At 42.3% G+C, this 27,134-nt stretch overlaps 2 protein-coding genes across 3 annotated transcripts; both read right to left on the bottom strand.

Moving 5' to 3' along the window:
• Positions 1–186: 186 nt before the first annotated feature.
• uckl1a (uridine-cytidine kinase 1-like 1a) lies at positions 187–14,537 on the bottom strand. Of its 2 annotated transcripts, none has more exons than XM_086159214.1 (15): positions 14,449–14,537; positions 8,670–8,857; positions 8,349–8,455; positions 6,377–6,547; positions 6,091–6,162; positions 5,739–5,928; positions 5,561–5,622; positions 4,976–4,992; positions 4,613–4,711; positions 4,424–4,517; positions 3,545–3,607; positions 3,327–3,449; positions 2,990–3,097; positions 2,660–2,816; positions 187–2,261 (listed from the first exon to the last, which is right to left on the bottom strand). In XM_086159214.1, exons 1-15 carry the CDS (start codon positions 14,535–14,537, stop codon positions 2,179–2,181), a joined length of 1,623 nt encoding a protein of 540 aa, XP_086015340.1. In that variant the 3' UTR covers positions 187–2,178. The 2 variants fall into 2 exon arrangements, with proteins under 2 accessions (XP_086015340.1, XP_086015341.1); XM_086159215.1 differs by lacking the exon at positions 14,449–14,537 and adding an exon at positions 12,324–14,258.
• A 325-nt stretch (positions 14,538–14,862) lies between these two features.
• On the bottom strand, positions 14,863–26,645 carry samd10a (sterile alpha motif domain containing 10a). The gene is made up of 5 exons (XM_086159217.1): positions 26,457–26,645; positions 24,543–24,724; positions 17,102–17,270; positions 16,861–17,007; positions 14,863–14,996 (listed from the first exon to the last, which is right to left on the bottom strand). The coding sequence occupies exons 1-5, from the start codon at positions 26,467–26,469 to the stop codon at positions 14,974–14,976; spliced, it is 534 nt and encodes a 177-aa protein (XP_086015343.1). The 5' UTR covers positions 26,470–26,645; the 3' UTR covers positions 14,863–14,973.
• Positions 26,646–27,134: the final 489 nt, after the last annotated feature.

Below are 27,134 nucleotides of genomic sequence, written 5' to 3'. Positions count from 1 at the left end.
ATTGACGGCACCGGATCGCCAGGAAAAGGTGGATGTGATGACAATCAGGCAGCTGTTTTTTTTTTTTTTTAACCGCTCATTCAAAAACCTCAAAATGCAACACAAGCTGCATCATAATGTTTATAACCGAGTACAAACATGCCATATATTTCTGCAAACCACGACGCGGCTACCCCCCCCCCCCCCCCCCCCCCCGCCACATGTGCAACGGCTGGAGGTAAGAGTCCACTCTGCTGCGGAGACGACGAGCCGTGCAAATGTGTGCAACACCGACCCCTGCAGGTCACGCTGTGTATCGCAGCTGCGGGGACAATTGTCCGCACACCGCCTGCGACCTGCTCTTCTCTGGAGGATCTCATCTCCAGTTCCAAAATGTTAACAGAGGTAGAAAGTGGCGGAAGGTGAAATTATCTCCAAATAATCTCTTTCTCGGTACCCTGATTAAAGATCTACATCTGTTTTACACCGAAATCCTGTAAAAAAAAAAAAAAAAAAAAAAAAAAAAGTAAAATAAAGCATGCCGACTCCATATATTCCGCTGCCTTTGTCACAAGATGTTACATTTTTCTCATACAGCCATCAAGTTATGATCGAAATTTTACGGAACCAAAAATTTTAGAGTCCGACACTTTGACGTCACTGAGTGGAACGAAACACTTGAGACATCCCTTGTGCTTTCGATGCTTTTTTAGATGCTTCAGTAAGTCTTCAGGGTAAAAATGTACAATAAAATATTCTTTCTATAATGTCATCCATGCTTGTTTGGTTTACCATATCCCCAAAAATACAGTAATAGCATATTCTCTTTGTGCTGCATTCATGTGATCTCTAACAGACCTTAGTAAATACACTAATAAACATTAATTTCACCATAATATAGACATATATGGCTACATCAGTATTTTCAATTTCTAGAAGTGGAGGTAAGATCAAGTTTTCCCGCAGACCCTGTTTAGCCATGTGACAACAAACTCCTGGTGTAACAACTGGTTTTACAAACGGTTCACAAGGGGAGGAAATGTCTGGGTCAAACTGAAAAGTGGCGGCACCAAAGACCAGCAGGCTGGTGCCGTGTAACACCCCATAAAAATCAAACAGCAGCATGATGGGTTGACATTCAAGAAAATAAAGAGTTGTAGGAACCATCAGACATGTTTGTAACATTTCAAATTATGACATGAATTTCATGTTATTGACACCCAAGTCATTAATATGTAAAGAAAAGCAGTGCATTTTCAAGTTATTTGGCTCAAAGTAGTTTGTTTGTTGTTTGCATGGACCACTCAGATGTCGTTTGCATTGGTTCAAGGGGCTCAGTGCGCAGTTACATGGAGACCATTTTTTTGGAAATTAGAGAAATAAAATCACCTGATAACGTTGTAATATGCGAGGAAAGAGGAAAATGAGTGAAATGTTACAAATAAAAAAACATGTTTCACTCACAAACAATAACCAAGAAACTCAAAATGAGCAAGAAATAGGTGATTATCAGTAAAAAATGTTTTTGTTCAAATTAGCCCATAAGAGTTTATAAATATAAACTGTACTATAATAGAATTTTCAGTATCATTAAAATTAATAACATATTTATCGTCATATTTTAATTTAAATACATGTGCTATCATAAAAACAGTGATGTCTGAAGTTCCTTTCCATTCAGCTGGTACTATTTCATTGTGTGATACATAGTTATTAATATTATTATTATTAAACCTCCACGTTCAAACGACTGACTTCCGTCTCTCTGGGTTCTGGGATTTGCTGAAGACGTTTGCGAAAACTTGAGTTCTCTCGACATTCCCTACCTCGAGTGGAGCCCCAAAGTTTAGTTTAGTTTCACTGCTAAACCAGTTTGGATTCAGTCAAAAGTGGGATGGTTCAACACGTCGACCAAAGTACTGGGTGAATGAATTACTCTACTACATCACATAGTTATTGCATAAGTATGTGTACCTGAAGGGTGATGGCCAAGCCTTTAACGCTGTCTTTCAAGTGATTATCAAAGCTTAAATACTTGAGGTGAGGTTGTAAATATCCTGCAACTTGACCGGTGCTTGTCAAAAGAAATATTCAGCGACGCTTCGCAAGAAAAGAGTACCGGGGTGGTTTCTTCCCGGCTTGCGTCTGAAGAGGTGGCTGCTTTCAAGCGGCAGTTTCCTGTCACACGGTTATCCCGCCTCAGTAGGACGGCTGATCCTGGTCGTCGTCGTCGCTCCACCGGTCCGATCCGTCTGTCCCGAAGTACCGGTCGCCAAAGTCCCCTTGAAACACAGAACGGTGGCCTCAGATTTCCAAAGTGTCACGATAAAGTTGTCTCAAAACGATATTGGATCCTCTCGCAACATATTCAACAAAGAAACCTTTTTGATTAATCTTCTTGATATATATCGGTGTGAAAAGATGATTTTATCAAATAGCGTAGCATCTACAGACCTCAAGTTTTAGTAGGTAAGTGATGTTACAGTTAGTCATTCTGGCCGACCCTGGCGTGTGTTTGGGTCCTCAAAGATTGCGAGAAATACTTTTGTTAATTAAAAAAAAAAAGAGAGAAACACAAATGACGAATCCACAGGGGAAATTAACTGACATTGTTAAAAAATCAACACGTCGCGAAAAAAAAATGCTTTAAAAAACACTGAAACTACTAGGCGCGACTTACCGATGCCCGGGATGACATGCAGGAAATCATCCAGACCCTTGTCCACGGCTGTGGTGATGATTTTGACCTTGGGAAAGGCGTAGGCCACCGAGTGCACGCCCAGCTCCGCCATCAGCAGCGACACCAGCATGATCTTCTCCTCCTGCACCTCGTGGTCCTGCTTGGTGACACACACCAGGACAGCCCACAGTGGCCCGGTAAATCACCGGCAGATGATTAAGGGGGGGAGAATCATTTGACATGCCAGGGCCGGTCGTTGAAACTCCCCCCGCCTCAGACGTGTAGCTACACCTCAGAGAGCGGCGGGACGCAGTGTTTGTTTCCACCCACCAGCAGGACTCGCACGGCCATCATGGCAGCGGCGCCCGTTGACACAGTGCTGTCCATTAGGATGACATGATCTTCGCTGATGTCTTTGGGCAGACGCAGGTAATGCAGCTGGCGGGGCCAGAGAGAAGGAGACAGGTTGCCATGGTTACAACGGCGGGAAGGGTAGTTACCAGGGAGACGCACGTCATGTCGAGAGGGGGAAAAAGAGAGAAAAAAAAAAAAAAAAACAATCAAAATGTGTTCATCTCGCGTTGAAAGTGAAGACAGGAATGTTTGGATTTGAGTAAATAAACATTTTTAAATGACGAGGCTGCTTGCAGTGACTGCTTCTGTCCACCTCTGGCTCTCCAGACTCCAGGTTGGTCTGGATCAGGATTTTGCCAATGCGGACGTCCTTGCACACGGCCCTCAGGGCAGGCTCCATGGTCTCTCCTGCGCGTAGGACCGACACGCCGGTGATCTGCAAAGACATAGGAGCCGGTGTTACCGAGTACACGCTCACACACAGAGGCACACACACCAAGTACACACTAGAAGACCTTAAGAAATGCTCACCCCTTTCCCTCCGTAACTGTGGCCTTCGTACTCGTGGCCCTGCGGGGTCTGAACCCTGCAAGGCTGAAACAAAACTTCCTTTATTGACACACTTTATTTTGACATGATGCTTCCACATCTCTGACCAGCTTCATCTCAGTGACCCGTAACACTCCTAAACATCTGTGTACACGTTGCAGCTGAGGACATAAAGCCACCTCAGAATTAAAAGCATATTCGACAAAAAAAAAAAAAAAAAAAAAAAAAAAAAAAGAAGGCTGATGAGATAGAAACACAACTGTGGCAAATTCCTGCAATGTTTTTTCCCCCCTACCCGTCCTCAGCTGTACCTCCAAATTACACATTTTTGTTTAATTTCCTGGCTTCTTCATGACTAAGCATGAAGCTCACACTCCTGAGGGAAGCTATCTGGCTATTTAGCTGTTCAGATATTAGGCACTGAAAAGGTAGATTTTCTTTTTTAGGTTGTGTTTTTGAGCCTTCTCACTAAAAATAGGGAAGTCGTGGACTTGAAAAGCCAAGGAACTGCGGAGTGGCACAATTCTCTCAGAGAATTATGCAACTCAGCGGGGTTACAAATATTTTCAACCCCTCTTGGCAACCGTTGACCTGATAAAGCAGCAAAACCTTACTGCATATACTATATTCTTCCTTCCCTGGAAAGTTTTTACCGCCTATTATATGATTTAATATTCGTTTTTAATGACTACGCTTGCAGGCACTGAGTTACATGCACTGAGTGCAATGATTTATTTTGAGAGATTTTATTTGATGATATTATTGAAGGGGTTTGTATCTCTGATGAAGAATCAGTCAAACTACGTGATCATGGTCACTTGCACAATGTTAGTATTCACCGAGCGGTAGAAGCTGGCCCACCTGAGACGGCAGAAATGTCAATGCATGTTCGATGAGAAGTCTCATCAATCTCTTCGAGTAGAAAATGAACTCGTCCCGGCTGGTCTCTTTATTCCTGCGTTGGAAACAAGCAATTCACTGTTCAGCGCCCACACGCGAAAAGGTGCATATCGCGACACGGGGGAAGTGGGCGCGAGCTTGCGGCAGCACCTGATGATGGTGTGGAGACCTCGGACCTGCGGCGTGCTCTCCAGCACGCTGAGCGTCTGCGGCAGCGGCTGCGTCTGCTGGGCGGAGGCCAGGAGCGCCCTTTAGAGACAAGGAGATGAAGTGTCACCGTGCGATTCTTTATGCCGTCGCTGGAACAAGATTATTTGGACGTCAGTGGGCAGTCTTTGAAGTCAGGGGTTCCCAAAGCAGTGTTAGAACCCACTGAGGGTTTAGAAAAAAAAAACTAAAAAAATTGAATATCGAAAAATTGAGATGAAAATGCCTTAAATGACCACTGAAAAGTTTTAGAACCCCTGCTTTCAGTCCTGCAGGGGTGTGAAGGAGAAACATGGCTCATCGTACCTGACGCTGAGCTCACGCTGCATTAAGAGAGGATCAGAGAAACACAGTGAATCTTGTGAAAACATCAAGTTCGCCTCAACATCTTTTCCGGCCCTCGGTCAAAAAGTCTTTAAGTTCTCCACCAAAGAAAGGAAGGTTTGAAAAACATTTCTGCTGCCTGGTTTGATTTTGTGATTTATGGCTGGACAGTGGATGAAACTACTGCGTGTTTCAATCATTTCCACAGGGCGTCGCTGAACTGAGGGAATTATTCAAACTTTATTGTCTCCATGTGGACGAGAGACGAGGCCTGCAGTCAAGGAAAAGAAAGGCTTTGTTCCTCAAACGGACAGTGCATAGTTTATCCGGTCCACTCAGTGGAAATCATTGGATTAACTTGGAGAAACATTCGGGATCCACTGGATTAGCAAATATTTCTGCTTTGTAGTGGGGCGAGAAAAAAAGAAAAGGTACTAAATTTGCTTAGTCGTGCTGAGATGGAAACGTTTAACTCAAATCTATGCTCAAACACTAAGTTGCAGCTTTCCGACACACAGGGGCGCCGCCAACTAACGTTCCCAGTTTTTTTTTTCCTCCCCACCTCACCTCTTCCAGCTGGCTGTGAACGTGTTGTACTATCAGATCGATGGCCACCATATTGCCTCCACCTTGGAAGGGGCGGGAAAAAAAAAAAAAAAAGAAGAAAAGAGGAAGAGGCCGGTTGTCGCTTTTGTTTTTCTCCGCAATGCAGAGATCAAATTGGCAGAAAATGCGTCCGTCTCACCTCTCGGAACCACGATATCAGCCAGCCTCATGGTCGGCTCAATGTACTGCTCAAAGGCCGGCTTCACAAACTTGTTGTACTGCTTGATGACGCCTTCAATGTCCCGTCTGCGCTCAGTGATATCCCGGCGGAGCCGGCGAACCAACCGTATGTCTGAGTCTGTGTCCACAAAGATTTTCATATCCAGCAGCTGCAGGAGGGAAAGAGTAAACAGCCCTGAACATTTCAATCATACTCGCTTCGGCAAAAGCAGCTGCTCAAACAACAAACGCCTGGAGATTTGCTTCCTTTCACTGGAGCAGACCAAAAGGGGGGAAAAAAAAATAAACAAAACAAACCCCATTTGGTTTACCTGGAGAAGTTCTTTGTCTGCAAAAGCCATGATTCCTTCGAATATGATGACACTGGCCCCGTAGACGTTTTTCTGCATGAAGAGGACAGAAAAATCTTCAAAGCTGAACAAGCACTTCAGTGTTTGCAGTATTAGAGTAGTAATTCAAGAGGAAATGGCTAGTGACAAAACAGATGAGAACACCACAAGTCTGGATTATTATTTTTCATACCAACTTCCGTCCTCTTGTTTTCGGCAATCACGTAAAATAGGCGAACGTCAGCGTGTTCCTTACGAGAAAACTCACCCAGTCCTTTTGTCTCCGGTGTGTGGTGAAGTCGTACACCGGGATCTTCACGCTCTTGCCCTGCTTCAGCTTCCGCAGGGTGGCCACGAGCAGCTTGAAGTCAAAGGCCGCCGGGTGGTCAAAGTTGTAGTCGTTGCTCGCCGCCAGGGCCTGCTCCTCGGCCGACAAGTCCTGAAAACATCGAAACAACACCACACTCCTGTTCAGGGTCAATGTCCAGAATTGGTTTGATACTAATAAAGTATAATAAATAAATTACTGCATACTTTGATATAACTGTCTACTGGGAAAACGCAGGTGATATACCAAGTCGTTCAACTTAAAAAATGCATCTTAATGAAACAAAAACGAAAAATGACGCTTTTCAAATTTTTTTTTTGTTTCTACTTGATCGAATTCCTTTAGCCTGCCCTTTATTCAATTTTCTGAAATTTCACACTCAAAAGCGATCAATGGAAAAGGCATAAATGCCGTGATTAAAAACATGTTTATTACGATGTACATTTTATGACAAAAAAATAAAATCAGCTTTAAAACAAACAAAAAAAAAAAGATCCTGTATTAGAGCATTTACTTTGTAACTAGAATTGGATTTTTTTGGGTGAAATTTGTATCCTTCAGTATTATTTTACCAACTATAAAGACTGCATAAATAGATAATGCCCTGTTGGGATTACTGCCTGATGTCATTGTTGCAAAACTGTGGAAAACTGTAAATAAAAACAAAACCTTGTGAGTGACTTGGTCTTGTAACACCACAAAAGTAAAATTAGAAACAACATTTACTCCTGTTTATCAACATCTCAAAAAAAAAAAAAAAAAAATCCATGGACAATACCACAATTTTCTGGATCTTGTGCTGCCATATCCTATTATGATCTATCTGCTGTGTCCCTCTGTCCTGGGCATTCTCTCCTATTTACCACCTGTGGTTTGTTCTCTCGTTCGTCTGGCTTTATTTTAGTCCCGCTATTTTTTCGTTGGTCTCCTGGTGGTTGTTCGGTCCTGTGACGTTCCTGTGTCATAGGACTTTTTCTAAAAAGTAATAAAAGAAAAGCAATATTCTGCCTGTGTCTTTGGCCCTCCCACCTCCAGGATTACATTTTAGGAGCCTGGAGCGACACCTACTTCACACCCAGATGCAGTGTCAAGTTATGACTGTCCAAGTTAACAAGACTAAAGACGTCAGTGCAAACTGCATGTAGCAACAGGAGTTATTGACAATCACAGGATAAACAGAGAGTTCTAGTTCACGATTCAAGTTATATAAATACTGATTGTGTTTGATATCACACCTTTTTGATTCAATCTTCCTACAGGACGTATCTTTCTCATCTATTTGAGCTTTGTGTCGCACAGCAGCCATCTCCTTCTCAGATAAATTTAAACAGAATTTGATTCTTAATTTTTGCAGCACAGCGTCACTCCTACCACCAAGTCTCTTAACAGCCAGCGGATATCTCTGTGTATTTTTAAACTCCCAATTGTGTCAAACCCAATTTGCTTCCCGCAAACTGTCAGTGCAGCTTATAAAGCTACATTAGATTGAATAAGACCATTAATTCAATGCAGAGAATGAAGTTTATTGTCGAGTACAATTCTGCATCATCCCAGCTATCACTATTATAATTATTACAGTGGAAGTATTTTATCATCTGGATGTGTTGTTTAAAATGGAGTTAAAATTCAATTTCTTTGTATGTCCTTCAATAGACCCCCCCCCACCGCCCCTTGCATCGTCTTACAATTTAATCGGTCTTTTGATGTTGAATATATCAATGCGCTAAATTGCTGGCTGTAATTAAAGACATCCATGCGGCGGGGTAATTAAATCATAACTGTGACAGCAGAAAAATGATTACTTTGAGGTGCTGTAGTGACATTTCAAGTCAACAAAACATTTAATTATGAAGATTTATGCCCGCAATGAGCCCTGCAGAAACGACAGCGGTGAGCAGAAGACGTCCCTCACCTTATAGAAGGAATCCATAGACAGTAGCACAACCCACGGCACATCCAGAGCCTCGATGATCTTATTGGCCACGGTGGTCTTCCCTGAGGCGCTGCCCCCACACAACCCTGCACATCCACACAGCATTTCAAAGGCCCATTATGTGTGTTTTTTAGAGTGTGTCCAATCTTGTCTGGCAGTATGCAAACGATATGCGCGACGGCACTAAAGGGCTTATGGATATAATAAACAGGACAAACAGGCAGGTTCTGCAGCCACAGCCTGGCATGAAGGTGGTGAATGAAACCCGAGCGGTCGGGAGGAGCAGGGACGGCGTCGTACCGATGACAAACGCCTCTTTCGACTGGGCGCCGTGCTCGTCGTACCAGGGCGGCCGGCCAGCGGTGTAGATGGTGCGCGTGCCCGTGCGCAGCAGAGGGGGTTCGGTTTTACTCAGCGAGGTAGCGCTCTTCCTGCGAGGGGCCCCGGCAGGGGGCAGGAGCCGGTCCAGCGAGTCTTCCCCACTCCCACTGGAATGACAGCAAACACCAGGGCGGGTTAGAGCCAGAGCTCTGACCGAAGAGGGTCTGAACACTGAGAGGAAAAGCAGGCAGCAGAAAACAAAGCCAATGTTTTCTCATCCGTTCAAACCAAAGTTCATTTTTTTGGTTATTTTCTCTGTATCTCTTTTGCTTGAATGCTGGATTGATGCCACTACAAAACTAACATGGCAACATCTTGCCGCTCAGATCTCTAAATATCAAAAAGGAGAAAAGCCTTTTGTAACTGGAATTGTAACAAATGACAGAATAAGAACGGCATCCCATAAATAATCATAAAAAAATGAACAAGCACAAAGAATAAACGAGACAAAAATCTCTAACTTGAAAAAGAGGATTTTAAAATCAACCAAAATTGTTTGTATCTAAGATGCTAAAAAAGATGATGCCAAAGAAAAGAAGAAAACACTTTCACCTAAATACAAGAAATTTATATTTAATTTTATGATCAATACATAGGTTTTACATCAATATCTGCAAATATTTGAAAGAACTCACCAAAAGTACTCGAATGGACTAAACGGAGTTGGTAGCTTCTGCTTGCATTGCCACAACATTAATGTTAGTACACAACCTTTAAAATTTTCTTTGTCAAAAATATTCAAACTCAAACACTCAGCCTGTTCTTGTACTTTATTACTGTAATTACTTCTTTACATATTTATTTGCACTGCCTCCCCCCTCCTGTTCCATTCGCGCTGTCTGCTGGTCCTGTCTTGTACCCGCTGCTCTACTTGCCTTGTAATTGCCCACAGGGGAGAAATAAAGTTTTTTGAATTGAATTGTTTCTCACTGCAGGGTTTCATTCTAGATGTATGATTCAGGCCAAACTCATAATCTGAAACTCTGTAAGTCAGCAGTATATAAATATATGCATATACAAACAGGACTGTCTCAGAAAATTAGAAAATTGTGATAAAGTTCTTTATCTTCTGAAATCCAATTAAAAAAACAAAAAATACTTTTTCATGATATTCTAATATTCTGAGATAGGATTTTTGAGTTTTCTTAAGATGTAAGCCATAATCAGCAATATTAAAATAATAAAAGGCTTGCAATATTTCAGTTGATTTGTAATGAATCCAGAATGTATGACATTTTTGTTTTTGAAATTTTATCATAGAAGATAAAGAACTTTATCACAATGTTCTAATTTTCTGAGACAGTCCTGTATATAAAGCATGTGTGAAAAATAAACTATCAATAAAGTACTATGAATAAACTATCAATATGAATCTTCTACTTGCAGTAAAGTGAACTAAAATTTTTACCCTCTGGGAAAAAGTCACAGATCAATAGAGTCCTTGCTATAGTTTGAGGAAGTTGTGTGTTTCTGATTGTGCAGTGCCGATGTGCCTCCCAGCCAGAAAAATTCAAGATACATGTTAACACTCTATTAAATTGATTTCTGCTCTACGTGCTCCTGCAGTAACAGTCCTCAGTGCTTACCCATTTGTCATAATCTTTTGTGCAGTTTTAAATTGGACTCTAAAAAAAGGACCTCAGTGTCTGCGAGAAGCATAATAGGTGTTGGTTATTTATGTATCAATAGGGGAAAAAAACAAACAAAAACAGCAAAGAACATGTATGTTTGTTTGAGAGATTGACAACTCTGAGCTATTTCAAGCCAGACAAAACCTTTTATGCAGGAAGGAAAATTACAAGTGCTTACACAGGGATTGTGCATGTCATCCTTTGGAACAGTTGGCTGCTATGTTACTAAGTGGTCAGACACAAGTAATGTACAGTTAAATCAGAACCCTTTCTTTTAAAAAAAAAATCATCTCCTGTTGTCAACATGGATTGTTCAAGAATTTGGGTTGAATCACTGCTGATGTTCAACACTTTAAAGCACGTTGCAGTCCCATCCCACAAATTCTACCATTTACTTGAAAGAAAAACAAACATTCAGCTATTGCTTCATATTAACCGAGGATACATTCATCTTCTCCACACCCACTGGAGGTAATTAAAAATTCCACTAGTAACTCGGCTCCTAATGTTTCGTAAAACCACTTGTTCTGTGAGTGCAAAACTGTGAATGGGCAGACAAGACTAATGACTGCTTTCCATATTCAACAGACGCAGTTCAGTAACGACACGCTGCAGGTCCTCCGGGACTGTAAGCAAATGAAACTCCATGCTGGATTTCACAACAAAACTACGAGCACACTAACCTAAATTCATGCGTTGCTCTAACCTCTCAGCAACCCCCTGCGTGTGAGGATAATTCCAACAGTTTTCAGCACGTGCCCTATTTTTCAACATCTTTTTGGAAGTATAAGATGAAAAAGTACACAACTACCTGAGAGTATAATTGAGGTGAATCCCTTTAGCCAGTAACCACAACACAGTGGCTGCATGATCAAGAAAATAACAACTTGTTTTTGTAACTCTCAGCACCAATCGTTAATATAAATGACCCATTTATTGTTCCATATTCGAGAGAAATTGGGGCTGAAAGGAAATGCTAGAAAACAGGACAGGAGAGTCGCTGAAGAAACAACAAGATCACAAAGAGTCCTATAGGGCGGCAATACGGGAGGTTTGTTTTTTTCTTAAATCCAAATTTGCTGAAATACGGACGGGGTTGGATTTAAAAACAGTAACTTTTAAATGCCTTTCAGCCAGGTGCGTGTATTTTAGACTGTATTTTAATGGAAGGCGGTTCTACCTTGATGATAAGACCCCTTGTCAAAGGAGATGATTCTGAATAGCAGAACAACGGTAATTTACAGCAAATCCAAAACAGCACTACGTCCGTTATTGTCAAAGACTCCTATAGTTGGCACCAGACATCATGAGATTGGTCTCAGGACCTACATTCAAATTGATACCAGCATCTAATCAACCCTGGCACCCAGATAGAAAAGTAGAAATAAATAACTGATCAGATATTTCACCTAAAAAAGATGATCTAGATTGTCTTCATATAAGCCAGCATACATATTGAATCCAGTCTATCTGTGAAAGGTCAATATGAGACAATTAAATCATCTGACCAATGTTGATCAACCTCGTTTTAAACTTTCTTCTGACATTTAAACAATTTCCAGAAAATTTCAGAGTACACACAAATGTCTACTGTTGGAGTACTTTGGGTTTTGGAAAAGTGCAAACACTGAGTGGATGCACTTAGATGCAAACATCAAACTCAAAACATTACATGGAATCCTTTAAAATTACTATTTCTATGATTTAGAACCCTCATTTGCCTTGTATTTGGACCAAAAAAAATTCAGATAATCAGGTCCATGATCAAACATACTAAAACTGTTGTATCATAGCCTATTATTAGGCAGCACAACATACCCCATCATCTTTTCAGCAACTATTTTTAGCTGACACGACACCCAGCGTGCGAGTTGAACATTCGCGCTCTGTGAGAAAACTGGCATCCTGCTTGCGTAAAGAGGAAACAGCAGCCATCTCTTACCTGCCGCCTGACCTCAGAGACCAGCAGCCAGAGATCCTGGCTCCCGTGCAGTCCAGCAGAGTCATATCTGATTCGGACGACAACTTCTTGTTCTCCAGCTTGCCTGGTGCCACTGTGACTTTGGCAAAACGCTTAAAACAACTGAGAGCAGCCCTGAATCAAGGGCGGACGTGTTCACCTTATTAAATCCAGGTGAGTTCTGTGTCATCCAATCCCAAACCTGAAACACCAGCTTCTTCAGTTGATATATTTGTCCTGATGCTGTACGTGTGCCCGGGTCTCTCCCTGGCCATGTCTTTCCATGTGTGACAGGTTGTAAGAGGATCACTGCAATGCTGGCCACAGAAAGCTGCCTAGCTGGTATTTATAGGGGCACCTTTAAGCAAAGAGGACAGGACAAACATCTTCTGCTGATCCTTCACTTTGTTCGCTTATCTGGTTCACAAGAAGCTAGGTTAAACCTTGACCTACAACCACACTGCAAATATTTACTGTATAAATATGATATATTTAACCTGAATGGACACAGGAAATGCCACCAGCAAGGAGTACTAAGAAAAATGGCTATCATAAGTGTGTCATTCCAGAGACAAAAGTAAAATCATACATTTCCCCAAGATGGTATAATGAAGTTTCCAAAACAAAACAAATCACACACACACACACACACACACACACACACACACACACACACACACACACACACACACACACACACACACACACACACACACGAAGGCTGCAAGCCTTAATTATTTAAGGACCTTCTAAATGATCACTTTTTTTTTTTCAATTATCAAATGACAAGTGTCATTCAATTGCCAACATTGAGGGGTTAATTAACTTGACAGGCAAAATATTCAATTTTACAAATCAATACGTAATAACAACAAACGTCAAAGAAAATATTTGAAATCACAATTTGGGTGTACGTTAAACAATTAGCATTGTCAGTCACAAGAAATGGTCTGAGTAAGTTTGCTCTCTTAGCATACATTAGCATCTGTTAGCTTGACGTGTCTTGGCGTCTTTTAGCCGTGTCTGAGCGGCTGACAGCCATGTGTTAGCTTACATTTGTTATGATTCGGCCGTTTTAAAATCTTATCTCTTTGCCTGAAACACCAACATTGGAGACTGCACTACTTTTGGGATACAAGTAGCCCTTTGACCATTTATTTTGTACCCAGAACCATGCGTTAGCCTATTTCAACCCTGTACTAGCATAAGTTGTTATGTTAGCACATCATTAGCTTGTCCATATTAGTACACAGCACTGCAACAGCAATGAAATAAACGCAGACAAATCACTAACACCTGATTTGAGACAATTCAATCTTCTTTCTAATGTTGGCAATGTTTATCCCTAATAACATTTGTCCGTGGCGTGAATGCCAAGAGGACACATGAGAGGCGAATGTGCAGGCAAGAAATGGCAACTCAATCATGAACAATTGGAACTTAATGACAAGGCATTTTTGTTTTTCAATTGGTACCTTTAAGAAAAAAACAACAATTATTTCATGACTTACGTTGGACTCCCATGTTGGGATTTTGATGAGAAACACATTTTATGGTATAGTATTTATCCAATCTGTTCTACAGACTGGTCGGGAATATGCAGATTGGGCCGGAGCTGTACAAATATTAAAGGTTAAAAAAATAGTAACTTTTTTTTGACCAATTATCAACACAAAACGACAAAAGAATTGATTAATAATAATGTGAATCCACATGTTTCTCACCGACTGTAAACTACTGTACTAGTAGTAAGAGCAGGTTCTCTTCCGGGTGTGTGTGACGCAGGAGTGTGTTCCAGCGACACCTTCGCCTTTATGCAACCGCTGTTCTGTGACAAACCTGCACAATTGATATGTGTGTATATATATATATCCACAGGTACAGGTGGGCTGGGGAAACTGCGTGAAACATCACGATTGTAACACAAACCGCTGTCTAGTCGCTGTTTGGACAAGGGGGTGGGTAGTGGTGGGGGAGCCGGTGGTTGACATGGATAACCAGAACGCCAGCTGCGGACAGTAACAGCCGATAAAACAAAATAGAACCCGCAAGAACTAAAAAGGTAACAAAAACCTCAAACCCAGGTGAAGACATTAATCTCATGTACCTGTCCGATCGGGATGACATTATTTTCCCGCACTCCGTTTCCAAGGGGATCTTGCGACCTCGGAGTCGGCATCGGCTGGTTAAAGCCATGATGAGATGCCGCTAAGCCGCAGTGGGATTCTGGGAAATGTAGTCTTTCAGCATGGCCCCAACTGCGACCTCCTTTATTTTATTTTATTTTTTTTAAATAATATTCTCATGTAATTCCCCCGTCATTTTTCCACAATTTTTTGGCTTCGTTTAATTTTTTTTTTTTTTTTACACTTTAAAAAAAAAATCAGATAACATGAAAAAAATACAGCAAGAGAGGAATCGTTCTAGTAAGTCACATAATAGTTATAAATTGAAAAACGAGATTGTCATAATGAGGCTTTGTCCATTACAGTTTGCTGTCAGTCTATTTGTTGTACAGATAGAAAACCTGTACTTGGCGTCACCCTGGGGGTCCACGGCTGCTCAAAAGGAATGACTGGATTCCCATTTGAGTTCAGTCCAGTGACTTCATCCACATTTTCCATTAAACTGTTCACGAAATCCTCCCAAAAGAACCTGTGAAGGGGAGAAATAGATTCCTTTTAACGTTTAACGCTAAGGTCAGACAATTCCTAGCCACCAGGGAGCAGCAAAATCACACTGTGAATACAACAATGAATACAATCTTTCCCAATAAATGCAATTTTTGAAGAAGAAACAGTTGTATGTTTAGCTTTTTGCAGATAATTCAATTGGACTTGCAGTCCAAATTATGAAAACAATAATAATGCATTTATCAAAGGTCTGTACAAACAGAAGAACTTAGACTAGGACACAATGAAATCAAAATAAAAACATTTATCAATTTGTTTATCTATCATGCCTGTCTTGTAGTGCTTTTCCCCAAAACTCCTGAAGGAAATAAATACCGTTTAAATTTACCATCTCATTTGAATCTGTCCTTGAATAAGAATCAGATTTTATCAATACAAGAATCAATTCTGTCAGTTTGGATTCTTTAGCAAGTCCCGGTAGGCTTGCATCTTAATCAAAATGACATCAGTGTTTGCAGCTATAAGCTGCTGCATGATAACAAGACTCTGAAGCCATTAAATCTATATGCAGTAGCTATCTCAATCTAAATACATTATGTATATACAAATATAGATACACACACACACACACACACACATATATATATACAGTACAAAACAATACAGTAGTCAAATAAAACTTAGCAATAAATTATCAAAAAACAATCATCTTTAAGATCTCATTTTAAATTTTGGCAGTAAATTAGTTACCAAAAACCAAAACTGTAGGAAGTGTGAATAAAGGAAGAAAACAAAACCAAGCAGAAATTATTCAAATTATTGAAAGTGTCAGTTGTTGTGGTCAGAGGACTTTCACCATGTCAGAGATTTAAGTCTGAAGTCCACCCCTTTTTTTTTTACTATTGAAAACAATCTGAGACCATCTTTTGTATTACAGAGGATAGAAACTCATTCAGAGTCTTTATTGGTAAAGCCGGAAGAAGAACATCATCCCAAAATATCTGAACATTTTAAAACCAAAGACAACAATCCGGATGTGGAGCTGAAAGTGGAGTCTTGCTGGAACCCGAGATCTCGGTGTAACAACAGCCTCCTTACTAAAATAGGAGGGAAGAAGTGTTTGCACAGCATACTATTTTCAATCACTTATCATCTTTTTTTAGGACTGCAGTTTTCTCTCAAACAGGATTTCTTGCTACTGTGCGCTCGAATTTAACGTCAGTGTCCCTTGAACAGTCGGGCACTGAAGGAGGTATCGACAAGCTCGGAGGCGCAAGATTGATGGATTAGACACTTTGGCACTGGTTCCAGATTCCTATCTGGAGCCATGAAAGGGCAAAAGGGTTGGTACTTTTTATTTTTTCCTCCTTTCTGCATGCCACGGAAATGAAAGGCACCGTTTTGATCGGGAAAAAGCTGCAAATGGAGATGCAGATTATATGAGATTATATGTGGAGTTTAATTTACTTCCCCTGTTGGATTTGATGTCTGGAGATTATCTCTTAGTCCCCTATATCTGTGAAAATCCTTACATTTGGGAAATATCACAGCATTGCCCTCCAACAAAGAAGAAAATGCATACATATGAAGGTGATATCCAGCTGTGTTGCTATATTGAAAAATTGGTTCCCTCATCATTTCCTGCTGCTGCCAGAGTCACTTCATCCTGGCACAAAAGAGAATCGCTCGCTGCTTGTGAACCAGCACGGAAACGCTGCAGAACCAACAGCTGAACAGTGACCTGAATTTCACCGCCCAATCTCCTCGAACCCGAGCTGCAGATGATTCTCATGACATTATGCATGCTCGGTTCCCGCATTATTCATAAAATGTTTAACTGTGTGCTTCAGGGCAGGTTTCAAAGCTAAAATATATTGCTCACGAACCTTCACCCCGGCTGAGCAGCTGCAGGTTACGACCCTCTTCTTGAACCTGAAGCTGCAGCACCTGCTGCAGAAGCTCCTGCCGTAGCGTCTCTTGCACGAGGCCCATACGCTCCAGCTTCTCCCCATTCAGACGCAGCAACGCGCGGCCTGGAAGTCCACAGCTGCTTAGTCTTTATCACAAAACTTTTGAGTCTTCCGTTAAACATGATTTCCATTTCACCGAGGAGCGTACAGTATGTACCTGTGATTGCGTGATGGGAGAACGCCTCCACGTAGGTCAAATAGTTGTGTGGGCAGTGTTTCTTCAACCATTTACACACATCCTGTTGTGACCAGAGCACAACTGGGCGGATCAGGCTGGGCTGCGTCGGGCTGGTGTGATATATCCCATAATTGTCACCGGAACGATACTGCGGCCAGACATACAAACAGGAAGAAAACAGGTCATCGCTCGGAGCGTTATTGTGCTGGGAAAAATGTTTACTCCACGTATTGTTGACAATCAGATGAGAGATCACTGTCTCCTTTGTGGCACTGAGTTAATATTAAGCAGAATACAGCCACACGAAGGAGCACAATAACAGATACAAAAGCAAAATAACAATGTCTCTGTAACTTTTTTCTTAATCTGCTTTTGCAGTCAACACAGATCAATATTGCACAGTGCTATTGTTTTGGCTGGAGTTTCTTAGTGGGGATACACATGGCTAATGGCTTAAATGGAACTGGTTTACTGTTTGTTGGAATTTTTACCGCAATGCATGTTTCCTTTATTGTAATTATAAAAGTATCAATGAAAACAATTCTATAACACTTTAAATGTTTGGTTTTAAATATCTGAACTTAATATCTTAATAGGAAGAGTGGGTGTGTACTTGTACTTCATATTATGTAATGGTGGACTTGCACTGTCTATTACACTACATTTGCATCAGACTACAGCTTTACAAAGTTTCATTACTTCAGTGAAATTAATGCCGTGTGCTTGTCTCTGTTTTTTTCTTGTTTTTCTTTTCCAAAAAAAAGAAGAAAATATATACTGTGCGTCTTACACTGTCTCAGAGAAAATAATCAACCCAGTGTTTTAATCGCCTCTGAAGCTTGTCGGCGCTTTTCAGTATTAAAATTCACCATGCCTGCGGGATGTTTAAATCTTTCACATTTGAGATATGTTATGGCGAATTACATAAACACGGATGACAAGTGAAGAGAAAAACAGCATAATGTCTTAAGCTTGGATGCCATAAGTTACCTAAACGACAAATTGTCCAAGAAGACGTTTCCTCAGTGGGTGTCCTGACAGTGACGAAGATGGCGATGATGACTGTTCAAATGGTATTAGGATTCGGCAAAATGATTTTGATCATTTGCATACCCCAAAACATTCTGAGTCTTTTGTATAAAAGCAAACGCACAAGTTGTCACCAAATCAGTTATTCAGTTCTTTTAGTCTTTTTCTCTTGTTTCCCTCCTTTCTAGCCCATGTATTATAAACGGTCGCTTTGAACACTGCGGCTCGCTTCTGGCAGAAGACTTAAATCTGCAACTTTTCGCTGCTTCTTTTGAATTTTTACTTTTTTTGTCAGTTGTTTGTCTGGGTTTAGTAAACCAATCGGAGTACCAGAAGTATCCAGGTCAGGTACTCTCAAGAAGAGAGGTGAGCCATTTTTACTAAAAATCATTGTTGCGGCAGTTTGTTGACATACGAGTTCCTTTAAGTCAAGTGGCGATACAGGGGAATTAAAGAAGGATTACACACACAAATCCCGACAGGAATTGTGGATCCCGAGTGCCACAGTAAGAGGTATTTGCGGTATTTAATAACAAATAACATGCAGGGGGAACATAGGGCAGGAGCCGAGGGGCAGTAATTCATAGGGGAGACTTTTGAGAAAACACATGCGCAATATTCCAATTTACACCTTGGAAGTGAGAATAATGTGTGTGCATTTCATGGGTGGAGGAGGTAAGATTCAAAAGGCTCCCTCTATGTGGCTCCACAGAAGTACCAAGCTGGTGGTTTTTGGAGGGGCTTTTGAACCTTCAGTATATCTGCCTCTGCTCCAGCCATCCAGTGTGACCCCTTTCTCCTAAATATTGGGTCCAAGGAACTCCTCGAAGGTGTCGAGCGAAGGGGCTGCTCCCCTCTGGCGTCGCCTCAGCGAATCACCTGCCTCCATCTCACCTTCTCCTCTGCAACCTCTTTCTCATACAAACGAACTTCACGAAATTATTCCAGATGGCGAGTTTATATTCTGGGGGATTCATACTTCATGTACATCAACAGATGGTGAAGGCCTTTTAGCAATATCTGAGGCGCAGTGTGAGCTTGCTCTTTCATTTAAGCGCTTAATAACATGCGTTTTTTTGTTTTCTTTTCTGTTGCTCTGTTGTGGAGTAAGTTTGACAAACTTTCTTCAAATACCCCCAAAGGGACAGGAAGAACAGGATTTTCTGGACGGGTGGGCCTGGCCAAAGAACAGGTTTTTTCTACTCGCCGGATCCCCACCACCACTGGTTCAAACCTCCATGTAATGTGCGACAAATTCATCGCATGCCAAAAGTTACATATCTCTGCCTCTCGTTCTGTTCTGTTTCGCTGCTCCCGTCACTTCATCTGCCCAAACCTGTCTCACTGTGACCAACACACAACCATACAAGAAAACAAGTGGGATACCAGCTATTTAAAAATGTGTAGAGTGAAGAATTGGTGTTGAGAGAGGCTTAAAACAGAGAGGCTGACAGGACAGGTTCACAAATCTGGATGCGGTTTCAACCTCATTAAAGTGCACGGGAGCTGATGCAGACCACACATGCATGCAGATCAAATGCTCCACGGATGTGAACGTGCAAAAACAGTAGGGTGGACTGCCGAACACGCCGCAGCACTGGTGATCGTGAGTTTTAAATGCGGAGGGCTAATTCAAACCAGGCCTTTGATCACTCTCTCACGTTTTAAAAAATTCAGGGAGATTAGGGTTTTTCAGATCCAGACGCCTGCTGGCTCATATTTCCGGAGTCAGTGGGGCAAGAGTTGTGCCGGAGGTCTGGTCCGCGTAATAACTCTATCTGCTAAAGCTTCAGCGTTCCCTATGGGATAAAGTCTGAAATCTGCAAAAGACATCTCAACTCTGAAAATAATATATGATCAGATTAACAATTTACGAATTCTGGCTTTGAAATCCTGATGGGGTACCAAGTCATAGCTGGATAAGGGATTGTTTTGTCTCTAGTGCAAAAACTAAATAAAATCAGTTAGATAATTAAGTTAAATTGGTTTAGTCGAAAGACAGTCATGAACTTTGTTCTGCGAACCTGCTGTTGGTTGGACAAAAGCAGCAAGTACTTCATTTTCAAAAATGGGGATGTTTCAACTCAGTCAACTCAATTTGGTTCAATAGACAATCCTGTGCTGGCCAATGGACATGAATTCATTCATTCATTCATTTAATATCCACGCTGTTCATGCTGCACTCTGGGTTGCGGGGGTGTTGGAGCATTTCTGCGCTGTGATTGGGCGAGAGGCAGGGTTCAACCTGGACTGGATGCCACTTGATCATAGCGTCACATATACGGACACACAACCACCCACTCATTACATTACATTATATTACAGTCAATTGGCAGACGCTTTTATCCAAAGCGACTTGCAAAAAGTGCAACTCAGTCGCCGAAGATCCGAAGTACCAATAGTCGGAAGTCAGAAGTGACCAAGTAGCCATCTCAGAACCAAATACATACATACATTCATTTCATCGTTAATTTTTTCTTTTTTTACGGGGAGGGTTGGTGGCTAAGTGCGATTTGTAGGGTGGCGGTTGGTGAAGAGATATGTTTTCAGCTCACGCCGAAAGATGGGCAGCGACGCCGCTGTTCTGACCTTTTTCGTGAGTTCGTTCCACCAATGACGAGCCAAGACCGAGGTGAGCCGAGACCGGTTCGATCGGCACCGAGTGATGGGGTGGACGGTCGCCAAGAGGTGGCAGATCGTAGGGGACGGGTAGAGACATGTGGCTTGACCACATCCACACCATATACTCCATATACTCGCTTGGTCAACATCATAGAGACATACGACTGTTCACTCTCGCTCACATATAATATAGACATACAAGTTACTCTCTCATCTTATTCGCTCAACCAGTGATCGGCCCTTTTAACTCATCGCCTCAATGCCCATTTCTTTCCTTCAACTATTTCATTAACCTCGGAAGGGATTTGAGTTAAAAGTTAAAATAACCATTACTGATCTCCTCCAGAGGAGATCCAGCTGTTTCTGCCTCCTGACAAATTTTTTTTTTCTGCCCCTCATCTCCCTGCTCCAGCGTGGAGCAGCAGGTTTCTCTTTTGATTTCGCGCACCCTTTTTATCTCGGAGCAGTATTCTCTTTCCTCGGTTTGCCTCCCCTCCTCCCCTTTTCTTTTCTCTTCTTTTGATTTAATATTTCTCACTTCCTGACAAGCAATCTTGTTGCTCCCATCATTAGAGGGTCCGATAGCTGAATCGGACCTCTCGCTAGGATCTTGCCGATTGTCTGGCGCTTCCCGTACTTCCGTCGCAGAAAACGTGACGATCATGTTTACATCCTTGTGGTACTGCAACTCATTCGATAATATGTGGACATTTTCATTTTTCCTCGATTGGACCAAAAAATAAATAAAAAGCTATTTTCACAACAAACCGTTGCCAGAAAGCAGAAAAGTAGGGAAAGAAATGCAAAATGCAACCGCCGGTGTGGTGACAATAAAAGAAGTCAGGGGACGGAGACGCTCTAATTTACGGTTTCTTCACGAAGCAGCATGCACGGTCTTGCCAGTGTGGTGAGTGGAAGATGTTGAGAAAGTCTAAATCAGGGATCTCAGACTCGCGGCTCGCGAGCCAATTGTGGCACTTGGAACAATGTTTTGTGGCCCCCTGCCTGAAATCAAATCTTTGTGTTAGTGAGGCCCATGTGTTTTTTTCTTACATGCATCTTTGGGTTTTATTCAGTGGGTTTAAAAGAAAACGGGAAAGGAAAAAGTAACTTTGCAGTGTATGTCTTGATTCAAAATTTGAAAACAGAATGATTTTTTGACGAAAAAATGTCTAGTGACATTGTTAAAATGATCTTTTCTTATTTCTCTAAAAACTACAAAAACAATAGCAAAAAAAAAGGCAAAATTAAAAAGATTGCCACCATTAGCCTTGTAAACATTATATCTCCTTTTATACATGCTACAATTTTCTAATAAATTATAGTTGCAAATTTTCCCACAGTGACAAGATTTTCTCTTTTAACTCAATAATATTTTTAAGATGTAATTTCATCAATTCCTTTTTAATATTCATTTCTAATATTCATTTGTCATGTATTTTCTTAGAGGAACAGTTCATTACATATAAAGATTTTTATAATTTACCTGTTTACCTCCTTTACACTAAAACAAAGGAAAAATGTGGACTTAGTGTTACTTCTAGGTAATGATTTTACTGGTCCGACCCCCTTGACATCAAATGAGGCCATATCTGGCCTAAATGGACATGAAAGTGGAATGGAAAGGGACAAACTATGAAATGGGAAAAACAGCGCAAACACCCAATGCTGGTTAAATTCATGTTCCTGAAGACAAAAAAAAACCAAACACGACATTATGTGCATCCTAAAGGACTGAAGCGGGCAAACAATGCCTGGTACACGACCCTGTTATCAGCCCAGTCCAGTTCTATGGTTGCAGCTTTAGCATCAGCTCATAACTGCCTTTTGAAAAGAGCTTTTCATGGGGTGAAGACAAAGGCACTGGCTCTGCTGCTGGCGACCAACGGCTTTAAACAAGGCCAGTTTACGGCTAAAAAAGGACAGATTGGCTAATACCGGATCAGATAACGGGACCAGAAAACAAAAAAAAAAACAATCTGAAAGAGGGTAACATCTAAAAGTAATTTTAAAAACAGCTTGCATGAAGTGATGTACAGAAAAAGGCTTTACGTAATGTGTCGCGCCGCTATGGCGATCACAGTCCGCAGAAAAATCAAGAAGTCTGTATCAAACTAAATGGTGGCCCTTTTTGCTCCAAGTCAACACAAACACACACACACACACCACACACACACTGGTGCTGCAGTGTGCTGCCGGGGCTAGAGGACCTGTTCTATTTAAAGTCATACTAAAAGGCTGATGGGCCCACCAACCCGCTGGGGAGAGAACAGCCTCCATTCTCTGCGAACACGGTGCCCATTTGCAACAATGGACGGTGGCCAGGCGGACTGAAAAAAATCTCGGTCTGTACATTTTGCTGCGTCTCTGGGAAGAAAGTGACGGGAGTTGCCGAACACCAACAACATGGAAATTTTAAATAAATATATAAAAGATTGCTGTGCCTCTCCGACTTACAGGCAGGATTGCTTTGTAACTTGTATTGAATGCTGATAACACAACATTTTAAACACTATGATCATTTATGAAGCACGGCCTTAATACCTAATCTGAATTGAAGTTTTTATGCAAAATGTACATACCGTACAAAAGTACTGTCACCCAATCACACAATGAATATTTAATTTAAAAATATGACTTCATTTTTGCTGTAGATATATTCATCTCATTCGGCAACATTTTGATATGCTCTTATCCTCGGACGGATTTCAGCAAATCAATGTTATGGATGACGTCAAACCTCTTAACTCTCAATTCATTTATTCATTCATTATTTCTCCTGAACTGGCCGTCATTGGGCAAGAGGCAGCGTCACCCCAGGACCAGTCGTCACACATAAAGGGGACAAACAACAATTTGCTCTGATTCTTACAACTGGGCAATTTTTTGGGTTCATTATTTTGTTCTGTGGGAAGAAACCAGATAAATGTAAACCCACAGGAAGGCGACCTGTGGGAATGGAACTGGGGATCTTGTTGCAGGTTGGCAAATACGCCAACTACCCCTACCACTATCAAAATGTAGCAAAACCAATCAAGGAAATTCAGGTTTCAAATTGCTAAAAATATTTGGGGAGGGGCGCTCAGTGCTGCCGGTTTCTGATTGGCTGTGTGCTCAGAGACTTGGTGGGAGAGGGGGGTCTCGATACTCCCAATTGTTTGAAAACAATCGGCAGCTAAAACCTGTCCGACAAGCGTTTGGCTGAAAGTATCTTTCTTTTTAAAATCCTTTAAAACAAATAAAAAGTACGGATTTCGGCGACACAAATGATCTCGTTGTCCCTCACAACATTCGGGGAGGGGCGTTCAGTGCTGCAGGTTCCCGATTGGCTGTTTTCGCTTAGAACCATCGGACCGTGTTCAGAAGCCTGCAGCCATCAGCCGGCTCTTTCATTTACTTCAACCGAGCCCTTTGTTCCATTTCGACCCGACATAAAGTCAAAGGACAAAGCAGACGCGAGACGGTCGGAGAGATTCCACGTCTCAATATGCACCTTGAAGTTGCCGCAATTGACAAAATTATAAAGGTCATCCCGTTTGTCTTTGTCCTTCATAGGACCGGTAAGTATTAACATTTCGGTCGACTTGAGGCGGAGTTTCGGTATCAAATTAGCTTTATACAACCTTTGGACGCCTGAGGTGAAGATCTTGGCATTTTAAAGTTGAGGTTCTTTGGTCAAGATGCAGATTTTGATTTTGGCAGGACTTATTTTCCACCTCATCGACCAATGTCCCCATATTCATCCTCTATCCTCGTAGGTGTTTGGTACCTGATAGGCCTCGGTGCCGGGCTGCTGCAGCAGCTTCACCGTCCTGCCCCCTGCCGTCTTCTGGCCACGTCCATCGTGCCAGGTCAGATTCCCGCCCGTCCTCCGGCTCAGCTGGTGCTTGAAGTCCTCGGGCAAGGCCCTGTACTCCACAGCTGGCCTGCAGAAACTGAAACTGGAAGCCGCTGGAGAGGGAGGAAAAAAAAAAACCAAAGCAAAATAACACAGCGAGGGGGGGAGGGGAGGGGTGTGCGTGAGTGCGCGTATTAGACAGATGACAAAGACAACATGAGAAGTCTGTGAAGAATCCGCAAACAAAAGCGGGCGCGCAGCCCACCTGGCCCATCGGCGATGAGGTCATTATGCAGTACCTGCTCATACCTGCTCTGACGCTGAGCAGGCACTATTTAAAGTTATTTAAGTCCCGACGTGCTGGAAATTAGCGCTCAGGAACAACTACTGTTTTGTGCAGAGCTTGCAGATGAATGTCGAGGCTGTTCAACGAGCCACTTTCTCATTATTACGGGAAGGCCTGTGGGCAGACGTCCAACCCACTCAACAGCAGGTGGCTTCTAACATGCAGTAATTAAAGAAAAAGTGAGGAGCTCCGGTAAACACGCCGTTACTGGCGCACATCCTGGCACAAAGCAACGGGTCATTACTGATTCATGTGCCAGATTGGGAGGATTTTCTTATCATGTTCGGAGCACGCTGTGCAGCTGTGTTTGCGTGTGCCACGCGTTTTTCCGCTATCTTAAATTGACTGAGAGAATTCGAAAAGAGGACGGCGGAGAAGAAACTGTCAGGGGGGTTGGGTGGGTTGGGGGACGGCGAGTTGTGGAGATGAAAGCCCGGCTTTTGGTTTTCTAGCCGCGCGCTCCTCCTTTTCTGTCATTCAACCCATCCCGCCGTGAGCTGCGAAGACGACTCCCGCAATCACCCAGCGTCAGATTATGGTGGGAAAAAAAAGGAGAAAAATTTCAGAGCAAGTTTTCTTCATCATCTAAACCTGTTTTGAACTTTCGGCGTGGATGTTATCACCCCTCGCTGCTGTAAACACAAACGCACGTCTTGTTTTTTTTTGCTTTTTTTTTGCTTTTGAGTAACATGGATAATCAAGACCACATGCCATAATGAGATTTCTTCTCTACTTGAGTTCCGTTTGGGAGGAACAAGTCATTAATATCATTAACCAGAAACCGTATAAACTCTAAATACTTCATCGCTCCTGCGAATTGAAGGTCCCTCGTGTATGATTTTGGCTAATGTAATTTTTTTAATTTTAATCCTGCAGTTTTACGAATTAAAAAAAAAAACTTTTTAAAGGGCAAAAATAAAAAAATCACAACTTGGAATCTTTGCAGGAACTCTACATTCCAGAGTCATCCATCGGATCAAGAGTGTAATCATAGCAATCAATTGGAATTTTGGAAGGGATGTGCTTAAAGTGCTCTTTTTATTTTATTTATCAACCCGACTGAGACGGCTCATAACAGGGTCTGAGGTTCTGGTTCTCAGAAAAGGGACCATTGTGCATTAGGCAAGAGTCCCTTTAAAATGCATCCGAACAACTTGACGCCACGCCAACCCATCAAAGATCTACTAACTTGAGAAATCACATTTGTTTCCACTGTTAGTGAAAATAAGGAATGTTTAAATCTCCATCGTCTGAACAATCTTTACCCCATTACCTGTCTGAACTTCAAACGTGTCGATGCTTGGCCGACTATTTGGAATCCTATTAGAAATGGGTTTTTTTTGTTATTTTTTGGGGGGGGAGGGGGCAGTTTTGTCTGAAGACGATCGTCAGCAAGAAAAAAAAAACAATTTGGCTGAAAGTTTCTTTCTTTTTAGAATTCTTCCAAATATATATGTATATGTTTTTTTTAGAAAAATATGCTTGATCCAGCTTCCTACCGTCCACAGCCATGGCGTCCCGGGGAGCTCCTACAGGAAGCCGCGCATCCTGCCCGGCGGCCGCCGCTCAGCCTCGGTGCTTTTCCTGCGCGCCGCCGTGCGGACGAGAAGTTAACGCGGGATCCTGCGTGAAGGGGACGACGCACCACCGCATCTTCCCCGGCGCGGAGGATTCACGCGCGCTCAAGCTCGTCCCGCAAGCAACCCCCCCCACCCCGCACCCCCCCCCCCCCCCCCACGCCCCACGCCCCACGCCTCACGCCCCACGCCCACCTCCGATTCCGTCCAGCTTCCGCGGCGTCCGACTCCGCCGCCCGCAGAGTGCAGCCCCCCGGGCCTGCAATTAACGGAGCCGGTGGAGCCTCTGAAAACCGGCCGGATGAAAAGCCTTCTCATCGCCGCAGCCTCTCACAGAAAGGAATTTCCCTGCACCCTTTTTTTTTTTTTTTTCCTCCAAGAAAGGAAGCTCTGTGCGCGCCGGTGGGCAGCCCCCCCCCCCATGCCTCACCATCCCACCCCCTTTCACTGATGGACCCTGTTTTAAAACCGCCTGCATACAACATTTACACTTTTTTTTCCAACTTGCACATCGTGTTTACATTTCCTTGCAATAATAAGCTTATTATTTATTGCTGGGTTTTTTTCTTAGCTACCTCACTATCTGGTTCAACTGAGGAC

Source organism: Fistularia commersonii, chromosome 14 (assembly GCF_037954325.1).
Source record: "Fistularia commersonii isolate RoL2024-O1a breed Wild chromosome 14, RoL_Fcom_v1.0, whole genome shotgun sequence".
Lineage (NCBI taxonomy): Eukaryota > Metazoa > Chordata > Actinopteri > Syngnathiformes > Fistulariidae > Fistularia > Fistularia commersonii.
Note: the sequence above shows the minus strand (reverse complement) of the source record. Positions and strands in the feature narration are given on the sequence as shown.

What these genes read in the sequence shown, in the direction of transcription:
- uckl1a (XM_086159214.1), bottom strand. Translation starts at nt 14,537, where the DNA reads ATGGCTTTAACCAGCCGATGCCGACTCCGAGGTCGCAAGATCCCCTTG. An exon ending in TGATATCGTGGTTCCGAGAG is followed by an intron (nt 5,623 to 5,738) that starts GTGAGACGGACG and finishes GCCCCTTCCAAG; the next exon opens with GTGGAGGCAATATGGTGGCC. An exon ending in TGGCCGTGCGAGTCCTGCTG is followed by an intron (nt 2,817 to 2,989) that starts GTGGGTGGAAAC and finishes GTCACCAAGCAG; the next exon opens with GACCACGAGGTGCAGGAGGA.
- samd10a (XM_086159217.1), bottom strand. An exon ending in CCGGCACCGAGGCCTATCAG is followed by an intron (nt 17,271 to 24,542) that starts GTACCAAACACC and finishes GTCTGGCCGCAG; the next exon opens with TATCGTTCCGGTGACAATTA. An exon ending in CTCCCATCACGCAATCACAG is followed by an intron (nt 17,008 to 17,101) that starts GTACATACTGTA and finishes GTGGACTTCCAG; the next exon opens with GCCGCGCGTTGCTGCGTCTG.